Below are 25,995 nucleotides of genomic sequence, written 5' to 3'. Positions count from 1 at the left end.
GCATGTAAATTGTTCAGGTTTATGTGACTTTAACTAGGGCTACTTAGCGAGGATTGTCATAAACTCTTGCTTCAGACAATTTCCCCATTGCAAAGATTCATTGGGTAGATATGTGTTATCCTGATCCAATGGTAGACAGATGTGGTGAATGACACTGCTGTTAAATTAAAGTTAAACATCTTTCAGGGGCTACAGATCTCTGTGCATAGGTTGTTTTTAATTTGCATCACTAAAAGGTCCCCGTCCCCCCGAAAATCCTTTTAGCAGAGAAGCTTTAAGTTCACATATAAAAATGCTGGCAACCCCACTCCCAAATGCTGCACATCTGGGAACATGAATGTGGGTTTTCCCTTTAATTTATTCACTCTCATTGGCCATCATACCCTGCCAAAAGTTGCTACAATAGTATCTCGCTCTTCAACTTTGCAAAGGAGACTGTGTAGAGTGACTCTCTTGTCCCCCAGCCATAGTTGGATTGGATGAGCATCACTATTCATTTTATTTTGTTACCTTTGTACCTTGCCTTTCTTCCATCATGAAATCCAAGCTGTAATCCATGTCATTCCCTGGTGGTCACCCGACCAGGCAAAGTGGTGGCCTCATGTGCCTTCAGACCATTAGTAAATATTAAATCACACAAAGAGATTTGTAAAGAACTCTAGATTTAATTCAAAAGCAGTCTTAAGGCGCAGCAATTTTAACCTTTTTCCATTCTCTAAATGGACAGTGTTCTGTAGGTCTATAAACAAATGTTATAGGCACTAAGCCTTTGACATTTCATTTCAGTTTAGTTACCTTTCTGTTAACAAGCAAAACACCAGCCAGCCGCAACTGAAAGAGAGAAAAAAACAACCTTCCACACATTTATTAGTTTCTGTATAATAACTTGAAAATAAAAATAAAATGTGCTTGTTTTTACAGTGCTTGATGAAATGCCTAGCACACTGCTTTATGAATTCTCCAGCTTAATAGCTCCTGCTTCTTCTTGCCTACAGCAGAATTAATGTGAAATGTAGCCTTCTAACTTCCAGGCTCTAAGAAAATATGTTAGTGATGTTTATTAGGGGGAAATAATGCCCTTTATTCTTTTCTAGTACTAAGTCTGGAGCTAACAATTACATTTAAACATTAATGCAGCAATTTTGCTCAGAGCCATGAATTTTAGTGACATTCATGCATACATAGCTGGGCGTGCATAACTAGTTTGAACATCGCAGTGCAAGGACGAGGCCTAAGGGGGGGAGAAAGTTGTAAGTTTGTAAAATTTCAAAGTAATGAAATTAATATGCATAACTGTATGATCTGAGAAATGTTTATTGGCAAAAAGGAAAACTCTCCTATGCCATGGACTGTTTTTCATCCTTTAATTAGTACTTTTTGTTTAGGAAGGCAAGCGAACATTTAAAAAAGAAACAACCTGCAAAGCTGCCTTATGGCTGACTTAGATAAAATGAGAACTACTGCACAAGAGTACAAAATCTGGGATGCATTAAGTGATCACACTTTACCCAGATGACAAGGAGAGCTAGTGCTCAGGAGTCACAATTCAGGAGCGGGACAAGAAGTTAAGAACTGGATGGCAGTGACCCAGCTGTCCCAACAAGTGTCACCTTTCACCCTGTACTGGTCCCGTGGGTTACCAAAAGGTGAGGTCCAAGTCCAGTCCGAGGTCGAAGGTGCAGTATGGAGGCAGTCCATAAAAGCTGAAGCTGGGTGCAGAGCAGGGAGCCGGGTGAGGGCAGGAGAGCAGGACAGGGTTCAGGCAGGAACTGGCAACTTACAAAGTTGCTCCCGCAACCTGGGACTGGGGCTGGCTGGCTTTATCTGCCCCGAGGCATAGGGCAGCCCCGATCCTCAGGTGACTCACCCCTCCTGGCCTGGAGGCGAGCACTCCTCCTGCGGGAACTTAGTTCCCTCCACCTCTCTGCTCTGAGCCTCTGCAGCTCAGGAAAGGCTGGAAGGCTACCGGACCCAGAGGCAACCTCAGCTTCCCCGATGGGCCTGAGAGTGGAGCACCTGCAGGCAATGGGTCCTCCATCACCTCAGGAGCCAGAGCAGACTCAGCTGGTGCCTGCACCTGAGGATCCAGCACAGGTGAGGACCCTACAGGCTCAAGCCCCAGCCCCGGCTCAGCTGGTTCTGGAGGCGGGGAATCCTGTGCAGGCTGCGTTTCCTCAGGTTCAGCATCCGAGTCTGAATCCCAGGCCATCACACACCCACTCCGCTTGCTAAGCTTTTAAAGACAAAGCATGTGGTACTTTCACTCATGAGACTCTATCACCTGGTGGGAATGTTGGGATTGCAAGCAAGCTCTCTGTTGGAGCAGGTGAGCCTGCTGCCATCTGGAAAGATAGTGCCTGGCAGTGGCGTAGCGTGGGTTGTCAGCACCCGGGGCAAGGCAAGTAATTTGCGCCCCCTAACCCATGGATTTGCGCCCCCTAACCCTACCCCTAACCCTAACCCCCAGATGTTGCGCCCGGTGCGCCCGGCCCCCTCTGCACCCCCCACGCTACGCCACTGGTGCCTGGTACTAGATGACAACACTGCACCCTCCTGCTCAGGCTACTGCTGCTTAATCTCAAGCTCTCCCCCTTGGCTGCTCCAAGTCCTGCTCAGCTTCCACTGAGACTTCCATCACCACAGTAAGGTCAAAGAGGAGAGCAGCATCCTGGCTCCTCCTCCTAAGTCAGAGAGGAAACGGGAAACCCCCTCCCCTCCAACCTTGGTTTCCTCAGTTCAGCCCCTGCCCCCTATTTTCTTCTTCCTCTCCCACATCATGCAAACCCCGGCCCCATCCCAACATCAACTGACATGAGAGTTATTATTAGAGTCAAAGTTATAAAAAGTGACCTACCACTTCTCTGCTCTCAGTTGCTGTCCTCTGATGGGGGTAAAGATTGTTGATGGAGTACCTACGGTACATTATTTGTGTGTAGCATAGCATGTAGGTTGACATTAACTTCATGTATTTAACCTTGCTTTTCCCACAATACTAGATTTATCATTTAATACAGCTTTCCTTTTGATTTGATCATTAGTTTGATTTGATCATTGATTTGATCAGCATCTGAAATAGTATCATTTCCTCTTTTGTTTCATAGAGGCTACAAAGCTGTTCTTTTTTGTTCATATTTTGTTCATATTTTCTCCCCCTTTCAAAAAAAAATTTATCGTGTTCAAGTGGAGAAGTAACAGACACAGAAAACTCCACACAAATACTTAACTTAAGAATAAAAAGGAAACATTCCTTCTTCACCTTAGACATTTCCTGATTTCTTCACACTATCACTTCAGTTTTAAATTGCACAGAAAATGCTGTTTAGGTCAAATAACCTATGCATCTAGAATGAGAAATAATCTGAAAAGTTAATGGATGTTGGCAGATCCTTAAATGTGAAGACTTGTTATAGTAAAATAATAAGTGATGTAGTGTGGTTCTGACTTAAACAAGAATACATGACAGCTAGATTTTGCCATGTCCTCATGTGCAGCAGTGAGAGAGGTACAATACAAAGAAAACTGTTATAGTAACACTAAGTTCCATTTTTGTCACAGATGTCCATCCTTTAGTGGAACAGAACACCTAGCTTTAAAAGGACGATAGTTGTAAGCATATTATACCCATATCTTTCTCTCTTGTAACACACATTTCCCCTAGTTTCAGCTCAGTGCAAGTTGCTTCAAGCACCTGGGAGAAAGCCTTGTTTTCTCTCTGTCTCACTAAAAACATAGGCCAGAGGAATAGCTAGTAGAGGCTATAATATAAATCACCATGTTTCTTCCTTGGAGCCTCAAAAGTTTCCTTTGGGGTACACTGCTTAGACTGTCACTATTTCCGAGAGTTGAATTTAGGTTGGGCAATTATAGCTGAATTAATTAAAGCAAAGTAAACGAGTGGCCTCAACACGCAGGATTAAGTTTTGTGATGTTGTTTTGAGACAGCAAGCAATACATCCCCTCTTAACATTTTGTTTGCCATTGCAGAACATTTTATAATAAAGCCATGGCATTTTTCTGAATAAAGTTGTGGCCTTTTTAAATCCCATTAACCTAAAATACTGGTGTCAAGTGTCTTTATTCCAGCAAAGGGGTAGGGTTCAGGGCCTTGCCACGCAATAAAGCCATGACATTTTTCTGGAGCCTATGTATGTAGGAGGTGGTTTTATACTGAGTCAGACCATTGGTCCGTCTAGTTCAGTATTGTCTACATTGATTGGCAGTGGCTCTCCAGGGTTGTTGGGTAGGAAGTTGCATCAGCCCAATCTGAAAATTTCAGGGATTGAATTTTGGACCTGCTGCATACAAATCTGATGCTTAAACACAGTGCTACAACCCTATCCATAAAATACAGTTCTGTGGTGCAAATCTATTCATGTTTAATCAGAAGTCCTGCTGTGTTCAGCGGGATTTAGTCCCTGGTGAGTTTGTATACAATTGCAACCTAAAATTATACATACATATATTGGCTATGTCCAATATTATTTTTTTAGCCTTAAATGGAGCAATTACCCTTTTCTTCCCTCTACTGAGATTTTTCTCATATTTGTTGTTCTGACATATGGCACATTGCCCAGCCCCTCTTCCTGTACCTTTCTGGTATCAGTGATGAGGTGGACTGAGTTCTGTTGCTGACCTATGTAGTTTTCTCCAGCAAAGGATTTTCAAATTTCATGTCTGGCTGTAGCAAATGTGCTGTTTAGAGTGACCCTGCTTTATTATATCTGGCTTCCTCAGGGAGCTTCGCTTCACTGTTTGCAGATTCCCCTTACTCTCAGTATTGTCATGTCATACAGCGGTACTTAATGAATTGCATTTGGAAACAGATTCTACTCAAGTCAAGGTCACTGTGATTTAAAAAAACCCATAACCTTGCCTTGCTAATCCACCCGGGGGCGTTATGTTATTTATGTCACAATGAAAAAGAATAATAGAATAAATACTTTTGCAGGGGAAAATAAAAATACTAGCTGCAGCTGGCATATGTTCAGCTTTTGGCTGTGCGGTCTGCCTAGTCCCTCATCATCAGCATCAAATGGAAACTGTCTCATTAAATGCGGGTGCACAGTCTTGGGGCCTTTTCAGTGGTGGATTTGTCATTATACACAGTATATGCAGAATTAGGCGCCCCAAACCCAGGGAGGCTCCAAGGGTATCTGAATTAATGGCTACATGAGAGGGATACCTTTGAAACAAGATTACAAACAATGAATTGCCATTGTTGAATTGTAGTATTTGAGTTGGTTTCCATGCTTCATTTCTCCTGCTCCCCAATTAAAATCAGTGGAGGCTGATCCATTGGGGGGGGGGTGTCACCGAATCAGAACCTGTGAAGACCTTCAATGGCAGCCCTAAACATAGATTCCAGATACTGAACTTCCTTTTCTTTTCTTTTCTTTTCTTTTCTTTTCTTTTCTTTTCTTTTCTTTTCTTTTCTTTTCTTTTCTTTTCAGCAAGCCTCTAACCCTCCTAGGAATTATGATGATGATGATGATGATGATGAAACAAATGCTTCTAAGCCATGCTAAACAAGCCAGCCTTCCTGCTGTTGCTTGTCAGTGTTCTTAGCCAATGAGTGAAGGTGGAGCTGTGATTGACAACTGATTTTTTGGGGGGACACCAGGCAGTAGGAATTCCTGGGGTCCTTCGAGGCCCATATCTATAATGGTGCAATTAGAGTATGCATGCAGTTGGACTCCCCTACCAGGAGGAGCCACAGGTGCTCAACTTTCTTCCTTTGTTTTTTATATAAAAATCTCTAGCCCATTTAGAAAGAAAGTTGCAAAGCAACCCTGTGAGGTAGATTGGGTTGAGAGACAGTGACTATTCCAAGGTCACCCAGTGAACCTCTTAGGTGAGTAGGAATTTGAATCATGGTCTCCCATACTAGCTCTTAGTTGATTTCCCCCACAAGAAACTTTATTAAAATAGATGACACCAAACAAAAGTCTGAATGAAATAAATGAAGCACCGGTGTGCAAATGGACAAGTACAAATAATCCCTCCCTCTAGTGGATACAATAAATGTTACTCCAGACTACCATCAGGCTAATATGGAAGATTAAGTCCCTATCTCCTTTTCCTCCATCCAAATCAGGAGGTCTCAGGTCCAGGCATGAAGTACCCTGCAGCAAGTTCAAGAGCTTCATAGGAATAGTTAGCTGAGCAGCCAGAAACAACTTGGCATTTTTGTTTCAGACTATGAAATGATTTAAATGGCATATAATCTGGTGCTTCCTTGCCCCTTAACACCCACAGATGATGTGGGTTCTGTCGCTGCTGTATTCCATAAATTAAAAAAACCACATAATTCCAGGTCCAAACCCTCCAGCAGCTTGAACTTTTGCGCAAGGGCTAACCACATTGCAGCACTCGGAAATAGTTCAAAGTTGAAATTTCAGATTATACTGATGATGTACATATGCACACAGTTTAAAACTTCAGAAATGCAAAACCTCCACATAAACTAGTGGCATTTGTACATCTCTCTTTCTCTGTACTCCTTAAGGCTTTCATGTTTCTCTGATAAGATTTGGCAGGTTGTAGTACTGCTAGTGTTATAGCCACTGGAAATAATAGCCCTCATCAGAAACAAATGTGACACCCCAGTGAAGTCTCCCCCAGAGCTTATCTTAGAGACCATTAAGTCACTTTCATACATGTGTCCTTCGTATTTTATGGCTAGTGCTGGAATGTGCTGACTTAGTTCAATAGATACATTTTAAATCTACTATAAATCCTGTTTAATTTATTTTTCAAAGTAAAACTACATTTAAAAAGAACTTAATGAAGTAGAGATTTCTGTAACCTATGTCTTACAGCAGGACAAAAAAAGGAGATAGTGACAATGCTATTAAATATACTTTGTATTGGGTCGTATCTGCATGACTGAACCACAGACTCAGCCTCACTTAGTGCTTGATTTCCTTCAGCTTCCCCAGTTCTTAGTGTTATCCTTATGGCTCTTCTTTATTTAACTCATCCAACCTTGTGACATTGAGAGATCAGGCAACCGTTCTGTGGTGTACACTGTAGGTGGTTTCATCTCTACCAGAGTGATTAAAACCCCCCCACAGATTTTCATGGTGATTTTTACCAATCTGGAAAGATATTGATCCAGGACAGATGTTGATCCTGGCTGTAACTGCTTGCTCCTGATGTTAGTATATAAAACCATAGGTGGAAATTGAGCTGGTAATATAACAAATGACACTGAGTTTTCTATTCGTTCATTTATTTTGCAAAAGTATATACCTCCTACTCACATAAAATATCAATATATTGTACAGCATAAAATACTATAAAATAATACAAAATGAATGGTTCATCTGAAATGACCTTTCTCAGTGTTGGGTCCTCAGATGTTGGGATACAACTCCCACAATCCCTGGCTAGCAAGGCCTGTGGCCAGAGATGATGGGAGTTCAACAACAACTAGGAATCTAAGACTGAAAAAGGCTGATTAAAAGGAAATTCTTTAACTTGAACTCTGACTTGAAATTCAGCTCTCAAATCAAGGAAAATGGAGGACATTTTGTCATCAGCATAGGAAGAAATCCATCACAGTAGGCAGAAGATAAATATATAAATTTTAATTTAACGAGCTGTTCACTATAGATGTGATGTTAGAAGACAATATTTTTTTCCACTGTTACAACCGCTTCAGTCAATTACAGAAGCTAAAATCACATACCAAAAACTGATGGCAAGAAACTCCGAAAGCAATTACATCAATGGCCAAACAATGGCCATTTGCTGTTCTACATTTCACTCGGGCTGCAAAGCATCTGTTAAAACCTGTGAGTACTCTGGAATCCAGTCAGTTTCCTAAGTCTCCAGGGGAAGACTACAACGTCTGACTCACCAGTCCACCAGTGACAGAGTTATGGGGCTTAGTGGTTTCAGAAGCTAATGCAACTTCGTCTTCATAACTAACTCATTAACAGTCCATGCAGACATAAATGCATTGTGACACATTACTTAAGATACAGCTATTTTAGAGTCTGAATTCCAGTGAATTCATGGAAGGGACAAAAAGACTGAATGCTGCAAACTCTGAAACAGTTTCACATATCAGTGTTGTAAACTGTGGCTCTGATCTAATAGCCAATTAACTGGCTTTTGAGCTCAGCATGACTTTTTTTCTGGGTAGACTCTTCTATATATACATATTTTGCACATATTTATAATAATCATAAAATGAAGCAAAAGGTAAGACTATTCCACTTGCTCACCATGTTGCCCAACGCCTTGATTATGAATGCAGAGTCCAGAATGTGAAGAGGTTTCCCATTCACCTTTTTGACGAAAGAGACAATTAACAATCTGCAATGAGAAATCTTCAAATGGTTTCCTAATATTAACATCTCACAGCTGTGGAAGAGACTTGCAAGTGAATATATCCATGGAATATTTCCAGGCTAGCAGGGATTTGCTGTAAGTTAGTTAACCTCAAAAGGTCTCCTTAGTTACATGGAGACCTTTTGAGAAGGCAGACAGAGAGAGAACTTAATTAACCATTGCATGTCTTTTAGTAATCGGCCTGTGGTAATTCAAAGAGTTCATTGATCTGGAACAGAGGTCAGCTCGTAGGAATGAGCGTGCTGGACTTTTCTGTTGGTGCATTTGATCGAATTATTAGCACTCACAGTGAAGCCCTTTGTTAAAGACATGGGATGTGGGGAGATAATACTTAAAGTCCTCCATTTTCTTCTGTCTGTATAATATGTGCTGCATTTTAGTGCATATGCTTGATGACAGATTTTTAAAAAGTCATGTGCTTGAAATCACACACAATGTGTGTGTTTATGTGGGGGGGTACACAAAAAAAATATTCCCCCACCCCATGCAAAAGCCCCTTTTTAATTCATACTACATTTGAAATTACCTTCCAGTAGTGCAGTATCCCCATAAAGAAGGCTGATCGCCGAAGAATTGATGCCTTTGAATTATGGTGCTGAGAGTCCCATGGACTGCAAGAAGATCAAACCTCTCCATTCTTAAGGAAATCAGCCCTGAGTGCTCACTGGAAGGACAGATCGTGAAGCTGAGGCTCCAATACTTTGGCCACCTCATGAGAAGAGAAGACTCCCTGGAAAAGACCCTGATGTTGGGAAAGATGGAGGGCACAAGGAGAAGGGGACGACAGAGGATGAGATGGTTGGATAGTGTTCTTGAAGCTACCAGCATGAGTTTGACTAAACTGTGGGAGGCAGTGGAAGACAGAAGTGCCTGGTGTGCACTGGTCCATGGGGTCCCGAAGAGTCGGACACAGCTAAGCAACAACAATAAAGTGCAGTATCCTGTTTCCATCAACAGTCAGGCACTTATCTCCATGAAGCCCATGTCAGGTCTGACAGCCCACATTCATGCCCCCACCCCCATCTGCCCACTGTTTGTTCTGCTGATTTTGGAGATGTTGCTAGAGTGGCTAGGGTATAGCAGAACAATACCTTTACAAAGGTGCTACAATTGTACGTTTTTATCCTCAAGACAACCCTGTGAGTTAGGTTAAGCTGAGAGATAGCGCCTAGCCTAGGGTTACCCAATTTGTTTCAAGTGTGAATTTGGGCTTTGGGTTCCCCAGTCCTGGTCAGACAATATGCTATGCTGATCCTTAACAATCCTGCATCCCAAATGCAGCGACATCACTCATTTACCCCACTGTTTGCTACTGGCTGCCAGGATAGCTTGAGTGAGAAACAGATCTACCAGCAGGAATAGCCTGGTAAAGAAAACTGTCCATAAGGCAAAGATAATACAGTGATACCTCAGGTTAAGAACTTAATTCGTTCTGGAGGTCTGTTCTTAAACTGAAACTGTTTTTAACCTGAGGTACCACTTTAACTAATGGGGCCTCCTGCTGCTGCTGCACCGCTGCTAGAGCACGATTTCTGTTCTCATCCTGAAGCAAAGTTCTTAACCCGAGGTACTATTTCTGGGTTAGCAGAGTCTGTAACCTGAAGCGTCTGTAACCCAATGTACCACTGTACGAATAAAGTCTGGAAATAAAAGGATTTAAAATCATACCTAAAAATATTGAACCTTGGGGTTGTTTTCTCCCTCCACAGATGAGATCCTTGGAGGGAGGCTGAAATGTGTCTGCAGTGATACTTAATGCCTGATTTCCAGTGTAATCAGAAATGGGAGGCTCTGATTCAGTGATTGTCTCTAATTGACAATCTCTGCAAAAGTACATTATGTAACACTTTTTCTGCTCTATAATCTGCGTACTCCTAACACCAATGCAAGCAGGCTTTCAAGCACAAAATTAAGGACTTGCTCACAAAAGTAACACTATGTAATTGATGGAATGAACCTTAGGCTTGTTCTATAATTGGAGATGCTACTCTAATACTAATGAAACATCAGGTTCTTTTTAAGATACAAGTATCTGCACTTCAAGAAAACCCCTCTTAACTGCTGTGTGATAGGCGGGAGCTCAGATATTCTGCACTGAAAACCTTAGTATGTGTGACCTCAACCTCAATTTCTGGAAACAGAAAATGTATAAATTAGGTAGGGTGTTTGTTTTTGTTTTTTGGTCTGTATCATTTGTGCCATTTAAGGTCTTTGTCTCAGAATATGGGAAGCAGAACAGAAAACTGAAATATAAGAATAGAGAAAAAGAAAGGTCCACAAGGTCAGAGAGAGATAGAATGTGATACATTGTGCTAGACAAGGGGTCACTTTGGTCTCCCTTGCACTTGATGAGAATTTCTGTTTAAAAAGTGCCTTCAGTGAAGGATTGGCTCAAAATGTATCTGGCCTGGAAGCAATTTTATTTCAGGCAATTATAATCTTTTGCACCCCTGGCCAGTGCTGTTTTCCCAGTTTTGTGGTTGCTTTTCTGAGATCTGAACCTGACTAGGCTCACTAGCTGGTTTACCTAGGATCAGCAAACCTTGATCTAAAATGATACTTGCTCACTGTGGTTTGTTGCTGTGCCCAGACTTAATCCTAGTTGTGTTGCTCTGCTGCCACTGCCAACTTGGCTGCAGAGATGCGAGGGGAGAGTGGCTCAAAAATGCAAATGCTCTTGCAGCTAAGCGGCTCTGGTCACAATCACGCCTGCCAGGGACTGGCTGGATGAAGAGGAGTGGTGGGAGGCACTGGCTGAGGAACCCCTTGGGAAGCCTCAGAGCCCAAGGAGTGGCAGTAGGACACTGAGGACAGGTCAGAGGATGAAGGGTGGGGAAGGAATGATTGGAGGCTGAAGTGGCAACAGGCTAGAGTGAGAGAGAAGAGCCAGATGCAGAAAGCTATGCAGACTCAGGACATGAAGCAGAGAAGGAGGGGCCAGAAGCTGCAGAAGGATCCACGAAGCTTGCCTTTCCCATTGTAGGGACCAGGGGCCAGTCCTGTTGGTAGGCATTGCTCCCTGGTATGCTGTTTTCTAGAATGAGGAGCTAACTTTTCTGCCTGTCTCCGCGTCTTGAGTTCTGACCTGCATCTGAACCCTGACACTAGGGTTACCATTTTTCAACAAGTGGAAATCCGGACACAAAAGTTGTTGAGCTTAGCCCAAAGCTGGTGAGCTTTTTTTGCAAAAAAAAATTAGCTTTTGAGCTATTTTTAAGGAATTTTGCCGGAATCTACACTTCTGACATGGGTTGCCCTATGTCCAGATTTTCCCAGACATTTCTGTGAATTCCGCCCAGACACTGTTTACGACGGCCGAATCCCGGATGTATGGCAACCCTAGACAACACCATACTTTAAAGCTGTGTTATATCTCTTTATATAGTCATGATTTCAGTGGCTGACTTTGGCCTCTAAAATTCAGCGGTGCCCTTTCTGCCTCTCAAACTCCATTCTACAGCATTGTTGTGCAGCGCGGCACCCAGTGTAGCCACACAGGTCACACTGGCCTAAAACGGCCTCTGATGGCTTCTCCCAAAGAATGCTGGGAGCTGTAGTTTTTAAGGGTTCAGGGAGTTGTCTGGAGACCCCTCACAGAGCAACAGTTCCCTCCACCCTTTACCAGTGATAGTTCCCAGAATTCTTTGGGGGGAAGCCATGGCTGTTTAGAGTGCTATATCAGTGACTTATCACCTTCTCTCTGGCAGTTTCCCAGGTCTGCCCCTCTCTTCTCTTTCTCTTCCTGGCAGTAGGCAGTACTCAATTATGGGGGGAAAGTGTGGGTCACCAAATCGGAGAAATGCTTTAATGAAAACTTCCAGTGAGATTACGAGGTCAACAGATGTGCAAAAGCTCTCTTATTTTCAGTGCTTCCAAGCCAGAGACACTATCAAGCTGCTAACAAGGGAATCTGAACCTTTAAGCAACATTTGGAATTTGAGACTTGCACTCAAGTATTCTGAGAAGATAGCAAAATGATTATACATCTTTTAACCGCAGCCAGAATGGTAATTACTCATAAATGGAAACAGAAGGACCCTCCAACACTGAGAAAGTGGTTGGCAACTGTCTGGGAGGCAGTGTATATGCTGAAACTCAGAAATATTTTCAGAACTAGAGAAGACAGATCAGAGAATAGAAGCTTTGTTGTAAAATGCTCAATCTTTCTTATGTATTCAAACAATAAAGTGCAGGATAAAATTATACTGTTTAAATGTATTGGATAAGTTGTGAAGCTTTTGATATATTTGGAAGTTTGTTTGTTTTTTTCATCCCCAGCACCCCCCCATCAGAAGAAGTTTTGGAACATAAGATTAAACAGTATTTATTGATTTTGTGAACTTGTGTTAAACATTTGTGTATTCTAGTGTGGCTTATGAATTTAAATGTTCCGTGTTTTCAGAATAATAGTAATAATAACAATTTGCTTTTTGGTTTTGTCAGAAAAGCCATGAAATTCTACAAGGTTTCTTATTCTAAATTGCTTCTTCAGGATATGAAAAAAGATTCTTGCAGTGGTCATGCATATCCTGTAGGTAACATGTAATGGATGAAGTGGGGAGGGTTGTATTAATTAAACCACATACCGTATTTTTTGCTCTATAAGACTCACTTTTTCCCTCCTAAAAAGTAAGGGGAAATGTGTCTGCGTCTTATGGAGCGAATGCAGGCTGCACAACTATCCCAGAAGCCAGAACAGCAAGAGGGATTGCTGCTTTCACTGCGCAGCGATCCCTCTTGCTGTTCTGGCTTCTGAGATTCAGAATATTTTTTTTCTTGTTTTGCTCCTCCAAAAACTAGGTGCGTCTTGTGGTCTGGTGCGTCTTATAGAGCAAAAAATACGGTAATTTCCCTAAGCCTGCAAGACCCTAGCATAAGTGATGATGTCATCACTTTGCACCAGCACAAAGCAGCCTAATAAGAACCTATAGTCCAGATGAAGTTTCTGGATATTCTGGAAATTAATCCATTTACTGAGTTATATCTGCACCAGATTTTATGTTGGATGGGTGGAGGCTATCTATCCCTAATTATATGGAATGTATTATTAAGTCCTTTCTCCTGAGAAAAATAAGTAGCTATGGAAGAGAGAGTGGTCAGCACCCAAGAAGGCTTTATGACAAGCTCACTTGTGACACTTTTATCTAGAGCTAGTAACAAAATGGACATGGATCTAGTCCCTAAATAGGAAAATTGAGTCTGACCTTAGGGGGGCGGGTTGACTCTGCGTTTGGATTTTCTCTCAGATTCCTATAGCTTGAGATCAGAAATATGTAGAATGTAAATTTTATTAAAAGCACCTAAGCACTGGCGGAGGAAGAGGAGTGTGGGGGGAGCGCACCGCCCCCGGCAGTGTGATAACGGTGGGGTACCTTCGCGGCTGACCCCCTGCCCGCGCTAGGCACCACGCCCCCAGGACACATGCCATGCCCCCGGGACGTGTGCCAGCCACGCCCCCACCTGCTCTCCGCCCCCCCAGTGCTGGAGCATGAAGCTCTACCACTACACCTAAGGACATGCTTTCAGCACTTCTACTAATAGTAGGTAGGTTCAGGAGCATTTAAAGAATACTAATTTATGCTTTTTATACCCTTAGTATTAAGTTTCAGCAACATTCTACAAGCGCATTCTAAAAAGCAAACATGTTTATCCCCAGTGAACTATGGCTTAATTTTGAAGAGAACCATATAAGCAGATAATTTGCCATAAGACTGTTTTACACCTACAGCTGAATATCACAATCCATTGTAATAGCCTGTCTTAAAGACAAGCAATCTAATTTGACCCAGCAGGTTTTCCCCCCATCTGCAGTACGTTTTGTTAGTTCTGTAGGCAGAGTGCTAGCTAAGTGTTCCCCTTTTTGGCATTGTGTTTACGTTGCTCTTAATTATGCAGCAGTGTATTTTTACACTGTGCTGAATTTCCATTAATTTTTAAGAAACAAAAGAAAAGAAATCCCTAGTTTAATAATTTCATTGCCTTTTGCACACTATTCATGTAGTTCAGCTCCCAGAAAGTATGAGGTGGGGTGAGTATCTGTGAACCACCAGATCTTGCTGGACTAAGAACAAAAGAGCCCGCTGGATCAGATTAATGCCCTATCTATTCCAGCTTCATATTCTCACAGATGCCTACAGGAAACCTGGAGGCAGGTCCTGACACACAATAGCATTCTCCCCACTTATAATTCCAAGTAACAGACACTGAGAGGTGAATTGCCCCAGACAGTGGAGATAGAACACTGACATCATTGCTGGCAGCCACTGATAGACTGCAACTCCCAGCAACCCTACAATTGACCATACTAGCTGGGGCTGGTGGGAGTTAGAGTGCACCAGCGCCTGAAATGCCACAGGTTCTTCAATCCTGGTGGAATCTACACACATATTAAAAAAGCTGTGAAAATTCTTTTTTTAAAAAAAGTTTTGAAAAATACGTTGAGATTTGCATAGCTCACCATTGCCACCTAGTGTCACATTTGTATATTGCACTTTACAACACATTTAAAACGTTTTATTTGCAGCTGTGCAGCTGAGTCCCCTGTCTTCACAGAACAGTTGCATTCATTTCCAACTGCGACATATCCTGGAACATGGCTGAGTCACAGTGAAAGATCTGAAGGTGTTGCTGTGTAATGCCAGGTCAATTATGAATAAAACCACTGCCATCCACGACCTGATTGTGGATGGAGGATTTGACCTGGCATGTGTAACAGAGACCTGGTTGGAGGAAACAGATGGGCCTGTCCTTGCCGCTGCTTGCCCACCAGGTTTCTCTTATGCACAGCAACCCAGTTCATGAGGGCGGGGAGGGGGGGTTGCAGTGATTTTTAGGAAGTCATTAGTTTGCATCAGGCGTCCTATTGGGAAGACCCAGTTTTCTGAGTGCATGTTCTGGAAGTTGGGCAATAGGGGCAGTACAGGATTCCTTTTGGTGTACTGACCTCCCCGCTGCACCAAGGATTCCCTTTCCGAGCTGCTTCAGGTCATGGCGGATGTTCTCCTGGAGACACCTAGTTTGGTTGTCCTAGGGGATTTTAGCATCCATGCCGACACGACCTTACAAGGGGCTGCTCGGGACTTTGTGGAAAGCATGGCCTCCATGGGGCTGTCCCTGAATAAGTTTGGCCCAACTCATATGCCTTAGACCTGGTATTCACCTCTAGTGACGTGGGTGATCTGACACTAAGTAAAAGTGAAACAAAAGAAGTGCCATGGTCAGATCACTTCCTGGTGCAACTGGACTTCTCCACGACCCTTCCCCTCTGCAGGGAGGTGGGATGAATTCGGATGGTCCGCCCCCATCACTTAATGGATCCAAATGGTTTCCAGAGAGTGGTAGGGGATGCTTTATCCCATGTTGATGGCCTTTCAGCTGATTCCCTGGTGGCCTGCTGGAATGCGGAGTTAACCAGGGCTATCAACTGTCTGGCTCCGAAATGCCCTCTCCGATTGCATGGAGCCCAGACAGCCCTGTGGTTTTCTTCGGGGCTGAGGACGATGAAACAATTGCTGAGACGGCTAGAGCGTCGGTGGCAGAAAACTCACTCCGAATCTGACTGGACACAGGTTAGAGTTCAACGTCGAGCCTACCAAGTGGCGATAGCGACGGCGAAGAAGACTTTCTTCACCGCCTCTATTGCATCTGCAGAAAATAGTAGCAGGAGACTCTTTCAGGTGGTCCACAATTTAACGGAACCACCTTTACCACCGGGGCCTTGTAAAGACCCCAAGATCTCCTGCAACGATTTTGCAAAGTTTTTTGCAGATAAAATCACTCATATTCGAAAGGAGCTAGACACCACCGTGGGAGCAGGGCTAGGGCGGGAGAGTGCTGGAGCCCTGTCTGGTCAAGTTGCATGGAATCAATTTCAATCCGTTACCCCTGAGGATGTGGACAGGCTGCTTGGACGCGTGAAACCAACCACCTGTCTCCTTGATCCTTGCCCATCCTGGCTTATAAAAGCTAGCCGGGAAGAACTGGGTGATGGGCTCTGCGGGGTGGTGAATGCTTCCCTCTGTGAGGGAACATTCCCAGATCCGCTGAAAGAGGTGGTCATTAAACCGCTTCTTAAAAAACCATCTTTAGACCTAGCCAGTATGGCCAACTATTGCCCAGTCTCAAATCTTCCATTCTTGGGCAAGGTGATTGAGCGCGTGGTTGCTGAACAACTCCAGGCTCGCCTGGAGGATGCGGACCATTTGGATCCCTTCCAATCGGGATTCAGGCCTCATCATGGGACTGAAACTGCCTTGGTCGCACTGGTTGATGATCTCCGGCGAGCTAGGGACAAAGGTGAGAGTTGTTTCCTAGTTCTGCTGGATCTTTCAGCGGCCTTTGATACAATCGACCATAACATCCTTCTGGACTGTGTAGAGGGGCTGGGAGCTGGGGGCACTGTCATACAGTGGTTTTGCTCCTTCCTCCTGGGCCTTGTTCAGAAAGTGGTGGGGGGGATGAGTGTTCAGACCCCTGGGCCCTCACTTGTGGGGTGCCTCAGGGTTCCGTCCTCTCCCCTATGCTTTTTAACATCTATATGAAGCCGCTGGGAGAGATCATCAGGGGGTTTGGACTGAGTGTCCATCAATATGCAGATGACACCCAGCTCTACCTCTCCTTTAAATCAGAACCAGTGAAGGCAGTGAAGGTCCTGTGTGAGTGCCTGGAGGCGGTTGGAGGATGGATGGCGGCTAACAGATTGAGGTTGAATCCTGACAAGACAGAAGGACAGTTCTTGGGAAACAGAGGGTGGGCTGGTGTGGAGGACTCCCTGGTCCTGAATGGGGTAACTGTGCCCCTGAAGGACCAGGTGCGCAGCCTGGGAGTCATTTTGGACTCACAGCTGTCCATGGAGGCGCAGGTCAATTCTGTGTCCAGGGCAGCTGTCTACCAACTCCACCTGATACGCAGGCTGAGACCCTACCTGCCCGTGGACTGTCTCACCAGAATGGTGCATGCTCTAGTTATCTCCCGCTTGGACTACTGCAATGCGCTCTACGTGGGGCTACCTTTGAAGGTGACTCGGAAACTACAACTAATCCAGAATGTGGCAGCTAGACTGGTGACTGGGAGCGGCCGCCGAGACCACATAACACCGGTCTTGAAAGACCTACATGGGCTCCCAGTACGTTTCCGAGCACAATTCAAAGTGCTTGTGTTGACCTTTAAAGCCCTAAACGGCCTCGGCCCAGTATACCTGAAGGAGCGTCTCCACCTCCATCGTTCTGCCCGGACACTGAGGTCCAGCACTGAGGGCCTTCTGGCGGTTCCCTCATTATGAGAAGCAAAGCTACAGGGAACCAGGCAGAGGGCCTTCTCGGTAGTGGCACCCGCCCTGTGGAACACCCTCCCATCAGATGTCAAAGCGATAAACAACTACCTGACATTCAGAAGACATCTTAAGGCAGCCCTGTTCATGGAAGTTTTTAATGTGTGATATTTTAGTGTTTTTTGGTTTCTATGGAAGCCGCCGAGAGTGGCTGGGGAAACCCAGCCAGATGGGCGGGGTACAAATAATAAATTATTTTTATTTATTTATTTATTTATTTATTTATTTATTTATTTATTTATTTATTTAGACACGGCTTCATAAAAGACAGGAAGTGGGCTTCTTATATATGTCATAATAGTGCATCAAACAGGAAGTGTAACAGGAAATACTTTCAGACTCCTCTTTAACACACACACACACACACACACACAAATTAGATCATATTTTCAATTTCATTAACAGGGCAATATGAGGAGGCTTATTTTAGACGGAGCATAAAATTCATTGCATTTGCATAGTGTCACAAAATATGAATCATTTGGGATTTTAGGATTATGCACTAGTGAAAATGTTTAGGTTCAGAATGTTTATCAACTTGAAATACGAAAGCAGCCCATCTCGAAATCTGCCATACCAATTTAAGTGTAACATTTCATGGGAACTGGTGTATAAATCCAGCAACAGAAGTGATCTGGTATCAATAGTGTGCATTGTTAACTAACCAAATTATATTCAAGTAATTCAGCACCTGTTTAATCAAGCTACAAAATATTAAATTAGATACAGGCCACTTCAACTCCAGTGATTTGATTATGTAGAAGAGAGAGAGAGAGAGGAGAAATTGGTGCATACACATGATTCCTGGGAAATTAAATCATGAGAATTAGCTAGAGATATTCCTTGGGGGTGGTTGGTGTCTATTTGCATAAAATTCTGAACTTCCTGCTTTTTTTTTTAAAAAAAATCCTTCTTAACGGGAAATAGCTGAAGGTACCCAAGCCTCTACTCTGCCCAAGATTAATTCTGAAGAGCCTCAGAGTGATGAAAAAATACAGCCTTGAGTAAATGTAGCCATTTTATGAGAAAATTGTCCTCACATGCTCAGACTGTTTTAAATAAATTGCACACAGCTGCCAGGGACCTCTGATCTAAAAGCATATGTAAAAGCCTATCCTTTTAAAACATGACCTCTTAATTGGGGTGCACAATGTCTGCACTCCAGGCTTTAAGTTAGTTCAGGTACGTTAACATCCATAAGAAATCCTGAAACATATAAATACTTACGTCATTTGTGACCTTTTAAAAATGGTATTTCATATTCTAATTGAAATGATTATGCCTTTTTCTTATTAGGAACTTTTTGTCATGTTATTTTTCTTTCTTTTAGAGTTTAGATGAATTGATAGAGATTGTGTTGGCTCCATGTTTGAGGGGGATCCTGGGCAAAATGCCTTTGGGTGGACCTCCTTCCTCTGTCTGGGGGCCTGGCAGGCTTACCTGTTGCTGCAGGTTGCAGTAGGACTTTGAGCAACACTGGGTGGTTGGGTCCAGCTGGCATTTAAAGCTCTAGTGCCCCAGAGTTGATGCTACAGTAAGGATTAGCAAATATGTCAGTTTCAGTTTTTCTAGTTCTCCTTTTTCCAATCTTAAGTTCAGTTTTAAGTCGCCATGGGAATTCATCAACATTTTAGTATGTGTTCAGTGTGAGCAGAGGGACTGGTTTTTGTTTTTTTGTTTTTTTAAAGGAGGGCTCAGGGTAGGTGTCAGTGTTGGGCCTCCCCGAAGTTCAGGGGCCTAAACAACTGCTCAGGTATCTCTGGTGTTGCATCCAAACCCATAAGGAAAAGTTAAGAGTTCCAGAGAGCAATTTGAATGCACTTTCTGGTCTTTTTTATTTTTTACTGCAGCAGAATATTTTTATGAAAGCAAAGATGTGTGTAAAATTCTGCTGCAGTGGTAGTAACAACAGTGGTATGGGCTACACCTGATGGTTACCTCAGGCTGTCATAAAAAATTGTAGGAACGTAATCCAAATGCTCCATCTAACCCTTTTCCAAACCCTCAGGATACATGCTGCCTAATTACCACCAAGGGAAACATCAGGTTAAAGGGTAGAATATAAATGTTTCTATCTATCTATATTTTCAAGGTATTCCAAGAACTAGCCTTCACATTTTCTGGTCAGCTGAGCAATCAGAAGCAGTGACTGAAGGACCACCTCCTGTCTCAGTCATTAATAATTCTTTAGAACAAAATTGTTTTGCTGGTCCTCCAGATTTTCAGGAATACTGCTTAGGGCCTGGATTGGGTCCAGCAGCAGCCAGATAGCCAGATAGACGTTTTCCTCACTATCTCCTTTCCCCAAACTTACTTGTATTTGGCAGTGGAAAGGGTTTGTGGCACAGTAGTTAATATCCAAACATAATTGCGCAACCTATTCCGGTCAAAGTTCTGGCTGGCTTTATGTTGTGAGCAGTGCAGAGCTATTGCTTATTGGTGTTGCCTGCCAGAATGCTGATGAATTTCTAATTCATTTGGTGCCTGGCCAGTTGGTCAGAAGATGTCATGGCTGAATTCAGAGGACTGGTGGGAGGCACCACCTGAAGAACCCCCAAGGGAACTCCCAGGCCAAGAAGGTTCAGAGCCAGGGGCTTGGTGGTGGGATGACAATGAGTGGCCACAAGAAGAAGACTGGAGGACGAGGTGTCGGAAGCTGAAGAGGCAATAGGTTTAAGTGAGCAGGAAGAGGCTAGGGCAGAGAGCAGTCCAGAATCAGGCAGGAGAGATGGGGGCAGGAGACAGAGATGCGGCAGGCTGCTGAAGAATCCAGGGAATCTCCCCCTCTTGCTGTGACCAACTCCCTCCCCCCCCCCCAGTCTCCCAGAACATGCAGAGAAATTGAGAGGGCCGAGCAAAGAGACACAAGATGACAGAGCCTTAGTCTGCTGTGCCTTGGAAAGTGGTGGGAAGGTGGGACCTTCTGTCCTCGCAATTGTGTCATTGGGGCAAGACGTACTGGGAAGAGTTGCTGTGATCACTAGGCCTGCAGTGTTTTGGTTTCTTTGAGTAAAGAGTTCACTGACACTGCTGCTGTTGTTTTTTATTGCTGACCTACTCCTAACTCCGACTCATGACAGAAGACCAGACGAAAACCTATTAATAAACCTAGTGCTTTATTTGTAAAGTGTGTGTGTGTAGCTTTGGGAATTGAAAACACAGGTTCTCATTGCATATGTAATAGTGTACTGACACTTCCCTGCCCCCCAGTTCAGTGATTATGAGGCTTTGACCAGGAAAGAAACATGACGTTTCAGCAGTGTTACATGTGATCTTGTGGTGGTGTATAGGAAGCTGCCTTGTGCTGAATCAGATCATGGGTCCATCTAGTTCTGTATTGCCTTCACTGACGTCAGAGTTCCCAACAGGGTTTTCTCCCACCTGTATCTGAAACTGTCAGGGATTGAACCTGGGACCCTCTACCTTCTTCTCCATTGTATTGTGTGATGCATACAGAATTATTATTATTATTATTATTATTATTATTATTATTATTATTATTACCCCAGCCATTCTGGGTGGCTTCCAGCAGAATATAAAAACATAATAAAACATCAAACATTAAAAACTTCCCGATACAGTTCCCCTATTGGATACCATTTTGATCACAATCCACCCAAAGGGCCATGGGTGAGTGCATAATCCTTGCAGTGACTAGTGCACAGCCTGGTGTGTAAAACATGGTTCCACCTCCACGAATGGAAAACCTGCTGGCAGCTTGAGTTTGCTTTGGCAGGGCTCTTTTGTTCAGTGTTTGGAAGCAGTTCTAGTTCGTGGCCATTGTATTTATAAGCTACTTAGCCTTCGCGGAGGCGGGCGATGCCCCAGTGCACTGTGAATTCTTTAAATCTATAAAAAATAAAACCCATTTGCGAAGAATCACACTTCAGGTAGTTAGTGAAGTCTTGCTAAACCCAATATTTAGACTGTCATTTAGAAGCTAAATATAGGATCAGTTAGAATTGGAAGTTCCTTAGGCAAGGCATGTGGTGCCAAGCTAAAGTATTCCCAGGCAAAGCTGCCCAGAGAGTGCCATGTAAAAGGCACATGCAAAAAGGATAGAATCACAAGGATAAAATACTTTCATCTCCCACATAATTTGATTGGAATGAGTTCTGACTATGGCATAATAGGCTATGTAACATATGCATCCCCTGTGGGAAATGAAGAGAAAATTTGCCGATAATAGTCCTCTCACCAGCAAATGGTGCTGCATTAGCTTTTAACTTTTCTATGTCAGAAAAGAAAAAGTGATGGGAAGGTTATGGACGAGAACTCTTAATATTTCTCAGGTTTTGTTTGCTTTAGGAAGAGGGTACTTTCAGGCTTGCTGTCCTGGACATTCCAGTACACTCCTGGAAGCCACTTAAACCAGAGGCCAGGATCATGCATCGGGCCCTGTCCCCAATGCCCCCACAACCACTGATTCCACTTCCTCCCTCTGTTTGTTGAATGTCAGTTCTGAAGGGAGGTTCTAACTGTGTTCAGATGGCTGTGATTAGAAGCCTCCCAGCAATTGGGAGCCTAGTGACACTGGGGCATAGGCAAGATATTAGGGGTGGGATTTGCATGCATGCTTCATGTTCACCCAAACACTTGGATAGTGGACCCCCCCACTTTCAGACACAAAGCAGGAAGAGAAGGGAAGAGGGTATTTTCAGTTGCAGTGATGCTTTCATGATGCCTCCTCCTCAGAGAAGCAGACCAGATGCCCACTTTGTCATTTTTTGAGGTGCCATTCAAATATGTTTTTATCCTCCCATTTTTTAAAATCACTCTTTATGTTCTTTTAAATCACTGATAGTTTAAATGTGTCGATTGCTGCTTGTCTTTTTAAAGACATTTTTGTGCTTTTGGAATTGTTTTGGTTTTGTTTATCGGGAATTCTTGATTTTGTTTTGTTTTGCTGTGGGCCACACGGACATTCTAAGCCCTTGAAATCAGAGGTAGGGAATCTTTTCCAGCCTGTGGGCTGTATTCCTTCCTGAGAAATCTTTTCATCTCAGTGGTGGGCGGGCCCAGAGACAAGTGCGCAGAGCAAGGGGTATGACTCTTTTTTAAAAAAACAACAACAAGAACACGACTGGCATTCCACATTTAGACACACACACCTCCATGCAGGCAAGCAAAAGCAGGGGTGGCCTATCCTGTTTTGCCACCTGAGGCAAAATGGGACTGTGGTTTTCCCTCCCCTACCTGCCGTGGCCCCCACCCCTCACTTCTGCAATCACAATAATGCCCCCTGCCCAAACTCAGCAAGAGCCAGAGTGCTCCACAAAGTGTTGCCATGTGTCTTATCAGTCCCGGGGGTGAGGAGGACGAGTGGCAATGCCACACTTTGGAACAGCTGCCCCTCCCATTTTGGCGGCGGCAGTAGTAGGGTAATCACCTCTTGCGCTTCTAATTCCTGAGGCGGGTGCTTCACACTGCCTCATTGGTGAACCAACTCTGAGCAGGAGGCATTATCACAGCCAGGCAGAGCACATTCCAGCCAGGCAAAAACACTTGAAGAGAGTGGGTCATTGGTGGATGTAGCCTGGGAAGAGATGGGGTGGCTTAGGGAGAAGGTTTAGCCTTAGGCCTCTGGAGAGCTGTGTTGCTGACTCATGCAAGCCCAGTCTGAATCTCCTGAAGTAGAGTTTTAATTTTCCCTTGATGGATTCATATTTTCTAGAGAATAAAACTTCTGAATATTCTTCCATTGCAACTGAGTCAAGCTGCCTTTTGTTTCCTTTTCAAACTAATGAAATGGGAAAGTTTGTTGTAGTGGACTTGCTGGTTTGGTGCATGTTGACCTCAAGCACAGTGCAAAGGGAGGATGTGGAATGAGATAATGGCTTACCTGTGGGAAGGAAGAAAAACTTCCATAGAAAGTTTTCAGAAGCACTGGACTTTCTATTTACAATTGTGGAGTAGATGTAAACCAACCAAGTTGACACCTATCAATATTTTGACAATGTCAATCATTATGTATTGGAAACAATGCATTGTTCACAAAGGCTACTGTTTTTAATTCATCAATAGTATTTTATTTTTCATTTGTTTGTTTGTTTATCCATCTATATAATTAAAAAACCAAAGCCTAAATTAAAAGCGACTCAGAAAGTTACAGTGAGCTCAAGCTGCTAGTTAAAATGTCAAATAACATTGGATGTCCTGTTTATATTAAAAAAAAATAGGAGCAAACTCTTGAATACATTGAAGTAAGAAATGTAGGTTGCTTCTTCATACTGAATATTCTTAATTTCTCTTTTTACCATGTTCTGCCACAGCATTATTGTTATTTAGTAGGACTTAAATGCAGTTTAATTGCTAAAACCTGTAAACAGCTTACACAAAATATACATTAAATTGCTGAAAAAATCATATAAATATTAGATAAGATATATACATCAAATTTCTGCTGCACGTTTTTGCTAGTTAGCTAACAAGTGGTGCAAGCATATCGAAAGCTAGGAGCACTAGGAGCAGATGAAGCTGCCTCTGGTGTGTCTTTCAAGAAAATTGAAGGACAGGCTTTGGCACAGCAGGAGATTCTGCCTTTTGCTGCAGGTACAGAGATCGCGATCCTCCCCCATAACAAACCATCACAAAAGCTGCTTGCGCAGTTGCACAAAGTGAGACAGCCTGTACCTTCAACAGTTCCATATGTAGTCTGCAGGGCACCGAGGGCTCTGTCTTCAACGAGTCTTTAGAAAGAACTGTTGCAAGTTGTAACCTTTTATGGTTCTTTATTTAAGTTGTCAATTTTTATATGGGACAAGCTGTTAAAATTTTATATAGTTTGGTTTTTTATTCCCCTTTCGCTTTCTTTATCATCATCACAATTCCCCGGCATCGGTCCTGTTTTAGAAGTGTCTCTGCATTTTAGACAGAAGGCTTGCCTGAAATGAATTCACCACTTAAGGGGGGGTTTAATCCCAGCTACAAATCCAGTCCTCTTTCTCAGCTGGTATAACTTGCTCGACACGTTTATGAAATGCCGTAAGCCCTCCTCTCCCTAAGCTCTATCTTCTTGCATATTATTATTACACCTGTGTTTTGATTGCCTTTTCCAGGTCTCTCTTGGACTTCTGCACGCTCGCGCAACCCATATCCTCTGGCCTCCAGAGCGCTGGCAGAAGTTGCAGCCCAAGCTTCCTCCAGAACGCCAGCTTCTCCAGGATGAGGAGGAATGACCGTTTCACATCTGGTGGGAAGCAAGTTATTGACTCTTGAATTAACTGTAGGAAAGGGGCAAGAACAGCCAATAACAGAACTGCCAAATGTGCAGAGTTTCTGCAAGCATATATATATATATATATATATATATATATGCGCATGTCTGTAAATCTAAACAGATTTAATTTAATCACATGAAATGGTGTATCCTTAGTTCTGAAGCAATTGTGTCTTGATTTGAAATTTCAGCTTACTGTCAGCTGTACGGAGCTTGAAATGTTTCATCTATCCCACTATCACTATAGATGCGAAATGTGTCATTCCCCCCCCCCATTCCATATTTTATTTTCCAGAGGATTTGATATTTTTGTGGAGGGGGGGAGTGGGGGCATGGTGCCAGATCTTAAAATGAATATGGATTGTGAAAACATGAAGTCAATCATATAGTTCATTGTTACTGCCAAGACGGAATAAATCATTTTAACATTTTGGATTGCAGAAGAGTTGTTTGTATTGAATGAATAGCATTTCTGGTCCCAAAAAGCCTGTTATACAATCTGTCATAAAAATAAATAAAACAAAATGCATTTTTCATGAAATGCTTTTCCTTCTTTGTGTGTTATTGATTTCATGATTAAATTGAACATGCTTTTGTTTAGCATTAATGTTTCATATAAATACTTCCGATATATCCAGTTGCTGATGGGATAAATGCATTCTAAATTGAAATACATTGCAGCCATACTGTAACAGTCACTTTAATCAGCAGTTAAGTATAATCGCAATTGATAATAATATCTCTGAGAGAGTATGAAGAACTTTTTTAATTCTTTAAATACTTTTTCTGCTACATATAGTAAAACTTTACAATATAATAAATGAAGGAGGATTAAATGATTTTAATTCACAGCCAACATTTACTGTTAGACATTATTTCTGTATTTGATTTACGTAAAATCATCATTATTTCTGCAGATATATTTGCCTAGCTGAAAAGTAGCATGGCATGTTTGGAACTTTTGCAGTGCAACCCTGCACATGTCTTCTCACAAGTTAGCCCAACAGCGTTCCATGAGATTTACTCACAGGTAAGGGTATATAAGTTTGCAACCTTATTCTCAAAAGGTATGGTTGGATCCAGGCTTGGA

General features: G+C 43.0%; 1 protein-coding gene across 1 annotated transcript in view; it reads left to right on the top strand.

The window, feature by feature from the left end:
* IMMP2L (inner mitochondrial membrane peptidase subunit 2) overlaps positions 1–25,446 on the top strand; it is a 487,068-nt gene extending 461,622 nt beyond the window's left edge. The window contains exon 6 of the mRNA XM_081878139.1: positions 24,745–25,446. Within this exon, the coding sequence (XP_081734265.1) occupies positions 24,745–24,864 (120 nt within the window). The 3' untranslated portion in view covers positions 24,865–25,446. The remainder of the gene's footprint in view (positions 1–24,744) is intronic.
* The last annotated feature ends 549 nt before the right edge of the window (positions 25,447–25,995 follow it).

The sequence above is a fragment of the Podarcis erhardii genome (genome assembly GCF_964252035.2).
Source record: "Podarcis erhardii genome assembly, chromosome: 10".
Taxonomy (NCBI): domain Eukaryota; kingdom Metazoa; phylum Chordata; class Lepidosauria; order Squamata; family Lacertidae; genus Podarcis; species Podarcis erhardii.
Note: the sequence above shows the minus strand (reverse complement) of the source record. Positions and strands in the feature narration are given on the sequence as shown.